At 33.5% G+C, this 12802-nt stretch overlaps 1 protein-coding gene across 1 annotated transcript; it reads left to right on the forward strand.

Moving 5' to 3' along the window:
• Positions 1-1285: 1285 nt before the first annotated feature.
• LOC110103521 (probable N-acetyltransferase HLS1) lies at positions 1286-3408 on the forward strand. The gene is made up of 3 exons (XM_020832269.2): positions 1286-1721; positions 2041-2207; positions 2296-3408. The coding sequence occupies exons 1-3, from the start codon at positions 1533-1535 to the stop codon at positions 3149-3151; spliced, it is 1212 nt and encodes a 403-aa protein (XP_020687928.1). The 5' UTR covers positions 1286-1532; the 3' UTR covers positions 3152-3408.
• The last annotated feature ends 9394 nt before the right edge of the window (positions 3409-12802 follow it).

A 12802-nucleotide genomic window follows, 5' to 3' on the forward strand; every position in this document is an offset into this window, starting at 1 on the left:
TGATCAAAATGGCCGCTGGAGCCATTTTGACCTGTTTACATATATACTCATTTCAAATTCTATCTCTAAGAGTTAAACCACACATCCACTTGAGCATACTCATCTTTGCAACATTTTGAGCCATTAAGCATTGCAGGTCTGGGCACCATCTTAAAGAATAAAAAAATTGATAAAATAGTACAATTTATACATTGTTATATTCATATTTAAGCGCCTTAAGTATCTTAATATGAGATATTTGAAGTTCATTTTATCCTCCAATTAATGTTCTTAAGTTTTTAAATACACTTCAAGTAGTTGAGTCGGGCTCATTTAGAATCAAATTAGATCACTTTTTAATGCCTATAATTCATCATTATTAGACATTTAGTTTCTTAATTTTATTTTTTAAAATTTTCAATTTAAATATTACCTGAAGTTTATGACAATCAAGAAAGTTTTTCAAAGACTTGTATGATCAATCGAATCCTAATCTTACTGTGAAAGATCTAAATAGTTAAAGTAACCATATAAGCTCCATGTTTCACTAAAGCAAAATCTGCCAATTTCTCAATGAAAAATCAAGTTATCAGTAACTTCTGGATGAAGCATGAAATTACCAGAAAATTTTACAACTTGTTCATATAAAAATGACTTCTTTTGGAAAAAAATATTCTCTTGGGACTTCGGACAACATTCGGAGACCAGGCCAATCAGAATACGTCATGATACCTTTTTTATTCGGTACCGGGGCTCAGTACTATTATATACCAGGTTACATAGCGCGCTCTAATTGATCTCCAAACTATTCGGTGTTCACACAGAATAATTTCTCTCTTTACGCAGACGCCGAACGCAGTCCGAAGACCAACCAGATGAGTCATGTCGTGAATCATACTGATTGATTTATGAATACACATAATAATTTATCTTTTTTTTTTTAAAGGGTGGGGGAGCGGAGAAGTTGATGCAAGCACGGGCTTTTGCCAGCCGTCGAGTAATAAATTCCCTTACATTTTAATACTATAAATATAATCATTATTTACTAAGCATATAAAAGAATATATCGGCTTAGAGTAGGGTGTTTGCAGGCTTTCAGTATCTTTCCTTCATCTGAACCGTCTATTCTCGAAAGACGGTGGCTGATCAGACTGCGCAGCCGCAAACCGCCGCCACTCTCTCTCTCTCTCCTCCCATGCCACCCCACTACGCTATTTATAGAGGGAGAAGGATTCTGGATAACCAACCGCGCAATGAGGCGGATATAAATACAACCAGTTCATTGCATCTCTTTCTTCCTCGGCGATAAGATCGAACTGAAGGATTTACCCAAAAAAACAAGGGAAAACAAACAGAAGAACGGGAGGAAGAGGAAAACAGGGGAGTTGATCAGTTGGGATGAAGCTTTCACGCGTTTCAGCTATTTTGACGCGTGAAAGGTCTCAACTTTGGGCTTTACTATAAAAGAAAAGGGCTCTGCAATCGTTTTTCTCCTCTTTATTCGCTTCTCCTTCATTCTTCTCGTATTTCACAGAGAGGAATAAGCAGAGGCCATGGGAGGAACAGAGCAGGAGAAAATGGTGATAGTGGTGAGAGAATACGAGGAGGAGAAAGATAGGGAAGGGGCCGAGCTGGTCGACCGGATATGCGAGGTGGGTCCCAGTGGCGCCGTCTCCCTCTTCACTGACCTTCTCGGCGATCCAGTCTGCCGTGTTCGCCATTTTCCTGCGTTCCTCATGCTGGTGTGCATTCAATCCAGTCCTGTCTTCCTACTTTCCTTTAAAAATTTGAACTTTTAGTATTAAAGATGAATTGACAATCGGAAGGGTACTAATGAATTTTTGCTTATCTGATTTGATTGATTGTGATGAGAGAATAGACGGCAGGATGTTTGCATTGTTAGAATGAAGATCAATAATTAATCTTCAAATTTCACTGAAATCCGAAAGGAAATCTTTATCCATAATTCGTATAAAAGGAATCATGAATAATTAATTTCTGCTTCGTGTCTTTCACTCTCTTGTTTTTCTCAATACGAAAAAACCTTCCTTTGCATTTCAGGTTGCGGAGACAACATCGCCGGAAAGAGAAATTGTCGGCTTAATCAGAGGCTGCGTTAAATCCGTCACCTGCGGAGATAAAGGCCCCCGCCGCGGCGGCGGAGGGGCCGTTCCTATCTATACTAAAGCCGCCTATATCCTCGGACTTCGCGTCTCCCCATCTCACCGGTACGCGCGCCCTCATTAACTCTCCGCTCTCACAAATGTCTTTGGCTTTTCCGTCGAATAATAAAATGCTGACATCTTTTTGCTTCAGACGACTCGGGATTGGTCTGAAGCTCGTCCAACGCATGGAAGAATGGTTCGTCTCCAAAGGAGCCGAGTACTCCTACATGGCAACCGACAACGATAACAAGGCCTCCCTGCGCTTATTCACCGATCGCCTCCACTACTCCAAGTTCAGAACCCCGAGCATCCTCGTCCACCCCGTCTTCGCCGGCCACCGCCTTCCACTCCCCCGCACCGTTACGCTCGTCCGCCTTTCCCCCTCAGACGCCGAATCCCTCTACCGCCGCCGCTTCTCCACAATCGAATTCTTCCCCCGAGACATTGACGCCATTCTCCACAACCCACTCTCCCTCGGCACCTTCCTAGCTCTCCCTTCCGGCGCCGCTTTCTCCGGCATCGAAAGCTTCCTCGCCGACCCGCCGACATCCTGGGCCGTGCTCAGCGTATGGGACAGCAAATCACTCTTCCGCCTCGAAATTCGAGGCGCTTCTCTTCTCCTTCGCGGCCTAGCGTGGACTTCTCGCGCGGTTGACCGCGCTCTTCCGTGGTTAAAAATCCCATCTTTTCCGAATCTTTTTCGTCCTTTCGGAGGGTACTTCCTGTACGGTCTCGGTGGGGAGGGTCCGACCGCGAAGGAGCTGTTGCGTGCCCTTTGTCTTCACGCTCATAACATGGCGCGCGCCGGCGGCTGCAGCGTGGTGGCGACGGAGGTCGCCGCTTGCGAGCCCTTAATCGATGGAATCCCGCACTGGAAGAGGCTATCGTGCGCTGAAGACTTGTGGTGTATTAAGCGTTTGGCGGAAGATTACAGTGACGGCGCCGTCGGCGATTGGTCCAGGTCGCCGCCGGGGAGTTCGATGTTCGTTGACCCACGTGAAGTTTGACTCCGTTTCTATGTTCGGTACTTGTAAAAATTGCATGACGTGGCGTTTTGGGGCGTGGATTCTCTATTTTGGGGTACGAAAGTGGGGTCGGGTTTGCGGTGCGCCGTTTTTGAAAGGGGAAGTGTAACGGTTATGTAGATAGCGATGTGGTGCGATGGAAGATGATGAGAATCCCGTGGCTGGTGTGGTGGAGATGAAGTAGAGGGGCATATTTGACATTTCGCAAGACTTTACTATATCTATCTTGAATGATATTCTGTTTGTCTATCCATTTCTTCTTATATTTTATTTTATTTTTTAATTTTGATTAATTTCAAGTGAATATCAGTATATGGTTCTTCAACTTCCTTCTAAATTGCTTTTATTTGATATTTATTTAAAAATCTTAATTATGAAGCATGATATTAGCTTGGAGAAATTAAAACAATTATTTTTTTATTAAATTATGCTACTTCAAAATAATTTTAATTGAATTGAGTTTAATTAAGTATTTTTTTAATAATTAAAATAATTGTTTTTATACTTTACTTTTTCAAATTAGAATCATAATGTATATTTTTTTATTGCTTTTCTATTGCTTTCAAAAAAAAATTTAAAAACAAACATTTTTTTTTTCACAAGAGTTGTATAGCCGCCCTTAAGATTATAGTTTAGAGAGAGAAGAACATCTTTAGACATAAATAAAAGAAGATAATATAGTTAGAAACAAGAAGCATATCTTGCAAGTATCATGTGACCATGAAGGTTAAAAAAGGAAATAATGTTGCGAATAAAAATTTAGAGAGAGAGAGAGTCTAAACTAGGGGTGCAAAAGAGTCCAGTCCACCTTGAGTCAAAGGGCGTTCGAGTTGAGTTCGAGTGTCCAATATCAAGCTCGAGCACAACCTCGAACTCGAGCTCTTCCCACTATAAACAAGTTTGAGCTAGCTCGTGAGCCTTGACGGATTTTTTAAATATTATAAATTATTTTAAATATTTAAAATTTTATTAAATATTTTAGATATCATAACAGGGTACAGTAGAGAGTAATATATAGCCAAACAGGTGGCAGCAATGTAATAACATAAAGGTAAATACATAAGGCAGTTATATATGCTAATAAGCTCACCATAATAAATGAATATTGAAAAAGATTGTTATAATTGAGTAAAGTCGACATTAAATATCTTTGTATCATATTGGCTATTATTGACAAACTCGTGATTATGTGCTCATAGTTATTGCTTCTTAGGAGAAGATATATTATTCAATGATTTTGACAATATTTTCTAAATCATTTGTTCTTGCTTATAAGTTTCCTCCTTATATGAATTTGATAGTTGACTGGTTAGTTAATAATTAGCAAGTTTTAAGATATTTTTATGTTAAGATTACATATAAAAATATAATGTAAGATGAAATAGTGAATCAATGTTATATTGTGCAAGCAAATATTTAGAATATCAGGTTCAAGTCAGATCGGTTCGGTTAAGTTTCAGATCAAGAGGTATTCGTAAGGTCTATAAACGAAGTCGTCAGAAGAAGACGACTATCGCCTATAAATTGGTCATAAGTAGATGAGTACGACTTATCAGATTGACCCCAGTGATTCTTCAAGTGGACTATTTCCATCATATGGGAAAATAATAATTATTGAATAAGCTATTAGGCTATTTGTCCTCCTAGGTATTACAAGCCACTGTTTTTTTTTTTTAGCTTGAAAAACAAATTTTTAAAGTTGGACATTTTGATTAGGTTGTGTACAGCTCGATATATATTTCTACACTCCAATTTATTTTATAAAAAAAATTACAAATATTCATATTATAGAGTTGCTCTTAAAAATTTTATGCTAAGAAGTTGCATTCTAAAACAGCTTTTAAAAAAGCTATTTTCCGCACAATAACTTTACAACCATCTTTTCAAAAAGCTACAACCATTTCAAATAAACTCAAAATCGATCTCTTAGAATCATAAAAAATAGGCTCGTTGATCTCATAAATCAATGAAGTATAACTTTATTTTAAAGATCATAAATACTATTCTGAATTATAAATATGCTTAATTAAATAATTTTGATACAAAATTCAAAATCAAACAACCAATTATTCAAATGCATAAGCTAATTAGAGTCTAACCATGTACTTGTTTTCTTTCCTCCATTACTTTCTCATAATTGTACATTAATTATTCCACATTTAACTTAAATTTCAATATTCCATAGTCTTCAAGTCTCTCTCTCTCTCTCTCTCTCTCTCTCTCTCTCTCTCTCTCTCTCTCTCTCTCTCTATGTCCATAGTCATATCTCCTAAAACCCTAAAAAGGTGGATCATCCTTATCAATTTATGTTGTCAATATACTTAAAAATAGCCTACAAACTATCAACAATCATAAATCACAATACATAAGCTTAAAAGAACTAAATCAACCCACATAAAGTCTATACCACAGCCTCCTTATTTTTATCTTGATGTCATACAAACTAAACCAAACATAGTCAACACAAAGCTATAAAAAAAAACAATCATGGATTCATCATTTTTGTTATAAAATAGGCAAAAAATATACCAAAATCACTCACCAAATCCATGCTATTTCAAATCACAATTAAGCTTAAAAAAACGAAGAAATTAGGCCTTAGATTAAAAGACTATTTGAGATTGTTTTCTTGTTGTTTTGCTTTTCAGATAGTAATCATAATTTCATTTGACCACATTTTTTTTTGCGACCTTCTCACTAACCGTTTTAAAAAATTATGTAATGAAAAGTTGTTTCTGACAACATAATAGTTAAATTAGGTTCTGTTTGTGTGGGCTAAAATGTTTGTAAACTTGGTTGTTAAGTTGTTGTGGAGTAAGTAACTTAGATACTATGGTTGTAAAAAACAACTTTTCACCAACAAAATTTCTAAAAGTAGTAAAAAGTGGCAAAAAATAATAGCCAAACGAAAATTAGTTTTCGTCTGAAAAAGCAAAATAATGAGAAAGTTTTCTCATACAAACCTTTAAACTACTTTAAAATCAACTTTATAAAACACTATAGTGGTCCAAAACGGACCTAATTTAAGGCTTATTTTTGCTAAGTGCCAAATTTTGTATTATTTTTTCAAAGTTAGCACCTTTCATTTATCACGTTCATGGACCGGTTCAGGGGGGACGAATTCGGGCTGATCCGAAACAATCCCATGTGTGGCGATTGTGTGGTTGTCATGTGCGAGTTCATTCACACCTATTGGATGGACCACGATGGGCTACGCTTCGCTTTCATTGCATGGGATCGACACGACAGTCCGCATTCCCCTCTAAGTACATGCTTGAAAGCCATACCGAACAATTACGCTTCATGGCCAAAGCCTCTACAACAACAACAACAACAACAAGCATTTGTCCCACAATCCCACTACGTGGGGTCAGCTACATGAATCATTTTTCATCATTATGTCTGGTTAGAAGTCAAATTCTCATTTAAATCTTATAAAGAAAGATCATTTCTAATATTTTCTAACCAAGTTTTTTTTCTCATGGCCAAAGCCTCTAAGTGATCAAAATCAAACACATGAAGCAGTCTAAGTGAGTCAAGTCGACTTGTGAGCTAGCTCGAGTTTGGCTCTATGAATGGGTCATGAGCTAAGCTCGATGAGCTAACGAGCCAAGTTTTATTTAGTCTCGACTTGACTAGTAAGCTCATGAGCCGGCTCGTTTAAAATATATTAATAAAAAATAACCTTAAAATATATTAGAAATCAAGATTTTAAATACAAAGTTGTTAAAAAAAATTAGAATTATATCTCAATTTCTTATATTAAGTAATTATTTATTATTATTCTTAAAATTTCTCATTCTTTTGACCATTTTGTTATAATAATTACTTAGATCATATTTTTTTAAAGAATTTTTTTACTTAAATCATAATCATTTTATCTCTTTCATAATAAAATAGCCGGCTCATGAGCCGGCTCGAACTCATAAAATAAAGCTCGAGCTCAAGCCAAGAGTGACTCGAGCTCGACTCAACTCGTTTAAAACTCTAAACACATCTCATCTTGATATGTTGATTGGGAGCTATGACTACCGATCAAGAGGTCATAGATTCGAAGCTTATGTATGTGTTGTGTATATGAAATTATCTAAATTGACCTAAATGTTTAAAAAAAAAATCAAAATCAATAAATTTTAAGCACATTTAGATGTAGTTAGAATTTGATTAAATTAATTTTATTAAAGTTGGGTAACACATTGGTTCGACTCTCAGTGATTTTCAATCTCCTATCAAACACACAAACAAATAAATTTATATAACACCACACACATAAATATATGCTATAATATGTATCAAGTTGGTTTTAACATCAAATTTACTTATTTCGTTAAAAAATATTCATTTTAATTTTCAATCGGTTAAATTTTAAGTGATTATCAAACGAGTTATGAGTTTTGACGGGCGCTTTTAAGGCTACAATTTTGTAGACTATGGCTTTGTTTGGGACAACTTTCATACTGCTTCTTAAAGCAGCTTTCTAGTACAAAATTAATATTTTTTAACTAGAAAGCTACTTTAAGAAGCAGTAAGAAAGCCGTCTCAAACGAAGCCTATATATGCATAATTTAAGATATATAGATTGAGAAGAAGCCAGAAGGTCATTAGCCTGTGATTATCTATTTAGGATTGTTGCAACTTTTTAAAAAACAAAGTTGTAGCAATCCCAAACGAACGACCATCATCAGCCTACTGCAATGTCTGACTAGCATTCGATCTTTGACCATTATCGTCAATTATCCTTTAATTGTTCATAGTTGAAAGTTGTTTTTTTTTACATCAAGAGAAGCTAAGTAGCTTTCCCCGCACCAACTCCACAACAAATTTTATAAAACACTTCAACTATCTTAAACAAACACTGAGGGACCACTATAGCTTTTTATAAAGCTGGTTATGAAATTGCTGAGGAGAAAACAACTTACTTCGCTACTTTGGCTCTGTTCGTAAAAAAAATTCCTCCACAATAATTTCTAAATAGTAAGAAAGTAGTATATAACTTTTGAACGAGAAAATTTTTCACTGCTTCTTAAAGCAGATTTCGAGTACAAAAATTTTAACTTTTGAACTAGAAAATTGTTTTAAGAAACAGCAAGAAAGCTATCATAAACGAAGCCTTATGGTTCGTTTTGGACAACTTTCTTACTTCTTCTTAAAGCGCCTTTTCTAGTTAAATTTTTTCTATTTTTTAACTAAAAAACCGCTTTAAGAAGCAGGAAGAAAGCCATCACAAACGAAGCCTTAGCCTTTCATTCAAATTTAAGCTAAAATTATAGTAGTTTTAGCCATCGCAAAATGTTCATATTTGCAACGGTTAAAACCGTTGCTATACATAACAACAACTACTATCACTGTAAAGAATATGTTACAAATACTTTGCTCATTGTTTAAACCACTGTAAATTTTCAAAATAAATTCTACGAAAGTCTATAGTCTATACTCAATATAATAATAATTTCAAAATATCAAGCATTTTAATATTTGATCTCCATATAAAATTAAAAGAAATAATATATCACTACTAATGAATCAAGCTTTCGCTTTCGCAACATTTTTTTTAACTTCTACACTGGTTTAAATACCTATTAAATTATTTGTAACGACTTAGAAATCGTTGCAAAATCGCTGTATTGTGTTTGCTGGAAAGGCTTTTGCACCTGTTTCGTAAATACTGCTGCGGGAAAGCTTGAACAGCGCTTTTAGCAAGGGTTAAAATCAAACAACTGATTCCTACAAGAGATAAATAACACAACCCAAAAGCATATAAGTGAACATATCTTATCAAATCTCTAATAACTATAAATTTAAAGTACCATAACCATTTACACATTATAATGTAAAAATTAATTACAATATTTTAACTTTTTTGGCAAATTTATTTTAAATCAGAATTTCTTAAATATGAACAAAACAATTAGAAAATAACTGTGCTATGTGATTAGAATATCATCAAGATAAAAATATTATCTAATAATTACACAGATTGTCTGAATGCTTTTCCACCATTTAATTTTTCACACGAGAAGCATAAATAGTAATTACTTTATAGCTACAAAATGGATGAAATAATTTATCAAATAAATACAATGGATTGTCTCAATGCTGAGTTTGTGGCTATAGGTTAGATTGGTTGAAGATTTGGGACTGCATTTTGGAGAAAAATTGAACTCTGTTCTTTTTAGGCATTGAGACAAACATCTAAAGTGCGTCTGCTCCCTAAAGATCATCATGTCCGACATTGCTTCATGGTCACAGGACTACTTTAAGGCCTCGTTTGTTTTTCCGTAATTTCTCCGTTTACGGTTTGAATTTGCAAAAAAAGGATTGTTTACTGTTTGGTAACACCGTTTCTTCAAAATAACTTCCGGTGAACCTCCGTATTTCTGCCGATTCGAGAAGAAAATTTTTTCTCCGTCTACCATTTTGAAATCTCCATTAAAAATGATAAAATAGAGCCGCAGAATCAAATAAGGCCTAAAAATATTTTTTGAAGCGGTTTTGAAAATGCCGCTATTGAATGCTATAAGAAATTATAATAATTTCGGCAGCGATGAAAATCACTGCGATACCAATCAATAGCACGGGTTACAAACCACCACTATGAATGGCGATAAAAACATCAAATTTTTTGTAGTGATAGTTTTCTTGTAAACCAAACTAATTATAATTATAATAATTTTATTATCATATTTTATTATTGCTTCATTGAGTCAATTATCAACGCTGAGAAGTTCAACTTTTCATGCAGATATTTTCTCTTTTATTGCTCATTACAATCTTGCTTTCTTGTCTTGATCTATTTTTGCCGGTTACAAATCTACCTTGTAATGTCTTTTTTTATAATGATTTCGCAACCACAAATGTCGTAATTCATCATTGCTCCTAACCAAATGGTCAAAAAATTGGACTAAGGTTTAGTTTGAGGTGGCTTTCAATTAAAAAAAAAATTGCAAAAAAAAGTTATTTTAAAAGTAGCAAAAAATTGTCCTAAATAAAACTTAAATATATTCATGGCTTAGGCTCAATTTTCTAGACCAATTCTGTGAGGGAGACATCTCCCTAATTGAGAATTGTACCACGTTATTAAAATGTTTTTTTTTATGCTAATGCTTTAAAATTCGTGTTAGTTGAACATGTGTTTTATGATTAATTATTCTATGGTGACACCAAACGTCGTCCGGAGATCTATCAGAATGCGTCATGTCACCCATTTGCTACGTGCAGCAACTCGTTACTGCTCCACTCGGTAGCGCGGCTCAGTATCATAGACATGATTGCACCTTATTCGTCTCCAGACGTAGAGCTGCGTCCGGCCTCCGCACAAAATAATTTCTCGTGTTTTATCCTCATTTGCACGCACAAAAATATGTTTTTTTCAAAGGAAATTAGCTACAAAATACTTAAAATATAAGTAGGTGAGATTAAAAATAATTTGTATTAGGTTTAGTGAAAAGGTTGGAGTAGCTCCAATGAAAAATAAGATTAGAGAGTCTTTTTTAGATGATTTGGTCACATAAAATAGCAATCTTCCGATGACCCGATTAAGAAAGTAGATGTTTAGATTTTACTTAAGTTAAAAAAATAGAGATAGTACTAAAAAATTTTTATTAAAAAATATTAGAAATGATCTTTCTTTCTTTCTATTAAACAAAAATCTTGCATTAATTCTCATGAATTCCTTATTAACTATCAGGATTCATAAGAATGGCCTCCAAAATTATAATTATCATCCATTAAGATTTTATAAATATATTAAATTATAGTTTGTTAAGAGCTTGATTAAGTATTTAAACTATTATAATCTTTAATAATCTAAAATTGTTTGCCAAGATAAATGAATCAATATTGACTTGACAAGGGAATTTCTAAGTGCAATCTCCACTAAGATAATGATAATGCCTGATTTAGCTTAATTAATTGGGGATTTGTTGCTTAATAATCAATCAGGTTTTTAATTACTATCATATTAACTAGATAAGTATAATAATCAGATCTTAATCTTATTCACTCCCTATAGTAGATTCATATTTATAATTAGTTATATCCTCTGCCCTTCATATTTCTATTATATTTTATTTCTTGCTCTATTTACTCAGTAAGCATTCTTCTAATGATTTTCTCATATATATATATAACACTAGTTAAAAATATTAAAAAATATTCACAAATATTTGTTACATAAAAATTTTTTTATTGAAATATATAAAAATTGCTTACCAACCTTTTCACGGCATGCTCGTTTTGAATTTTGTCTCTAAGAGTAAATCCACTCATCCACCTGAGCATCCTCATCTCAGCAACACTTAAGTTAACATTATACTTCTTTTTAATAGCCAACATTTTGCGCCATAAAGTATTGCAGATCTCACCGCCATTTTATAAAAATTTGCGTAAAGAACAAGATTTAGGTTTCGTTTGAGACAACTTTCTTAATTCTTTCAAAAGAAGCTTTTAGTATAAAAAATTTTAGTTCAAGAAAATTTTGCACTAAAAATTGTTTTACAAAAGCAATAAGAAAGTCATCCCTAACGAAGCCTTAGAGCCTATTTGTGATGGTTGCAGTATTTCGTAAAGATTATTGTCAAGTTGTTGCAAAAAATAGCCTTTTTGAAAGTTGATGTGAATGTTATAAATATATTCTATTTTTTAAAAATTGAACATTTTTTTTTTCTTAACTACCACACATCATCAAATCTTATAGCAAAAAGCAGTTTCTCATCACAAAATTTTTTAATGGCAGCAACAAAATAACAATCAAACTGACCTATATTTACAGTCCAGAAAGTAAAATAATAAGAAAACTATCGGAAACAGACCCTCAAAATTTATGATGCAAAATAATTTATCCAATATCTTTTTATTCTATTATCAAAATATATAGAGACAAATGGCTCATCATCAGTCCATTCAATCTGAAATAAAATTTGAATAAAATATAACATTTTATTGGATATGATATCACTTATTTTCAAGTGTGAATTATTTATGAAAGTGAAGCTTAAAATTATAATAATTAGTCAATTCTACATAGAGACCCAAGTAAAAGCATGCACCGACCCTTCCACAGTTAGGCAGTGATTAGCCGCCTCAAACGTGTTAATCAAAATTAAGACTTCAGTAATTATGCTTTGATTAATTATAATAATTAATAATTAGTGATTAAGACTGAGGTGATTATGATTGGTATGATTGCATTAGAGGTGTGAAGGTGGAAGCAGAGAGTGATAGAGAGGTCTTCGAAATATTATATAAAATGAGTTAATGAAGGTTAGGTGGACTAATCTTTGACCAAATTAGTTTAGGTACATTCATTTAATTAACTTGCTTTGACAAGTCAGTGAAGCTCATAATTGGTTTGTAAGACAAAGCATATATAAAAGCTTAAGAAGGATGTTTTCCTTTAAATTGTTATTATTATTAAGATAAAAAATTATGTGAATAGAATTATATTGAAAGATAGTATATTTGCTTTGAGATTAATGCAATTCAAAATTTTAAGATATGTCATTGATCTAAAAGTAAATCCAATGATTTTTTAAACTCATAATACAATTTATATAAAGATATTCTAACACTAATATTATTAATATTATTATTATTGATGCATGCCAAAACATTTGTGATAAAAGAGAGATATGA

The sequence above is a fragment of the Dendrobium catenatum genome, unplaced genomic scaffold, assembly GCF_001605985.2.
Source record: "Dendrobium catenatum unplaced genomic scaffold, ASM160598v2 original_scaffold_254917, whole genome shotgun sequence".
In the NCBI taxonomy this organism is placed as follows: domain Eukaryota; kingdom Viridiplantae; phylum Streptophyta; class Magnoliopsida; order Asparagales; family Orchidaceae; genus Dendrobium; species Dendrobium catenatum.

Coding starts and splice junctions, on each gene's coding strand:
- LOC110103521 (XM_020832269.2), top strand. CDS start 1,533: ATGGGAGGAACAGAGCAGGAGAAAATGGTGATAGTGGTGAGAGAATAC. Junction 1,722..2,040: donor TTCCTGCGTTCCTCATGCTG/GTGTGCATTCAA, acceptor TTTGCATTTCAG/GTTGCGGAGACAACATCGCC. Junction 2,208..2,295: donor CGCGTCTCCCCATCTCACCG/GTACGCGCGCCC, acceptor TTTTTGCTTCAG/ACGACTCGGGATTGGTCTGA.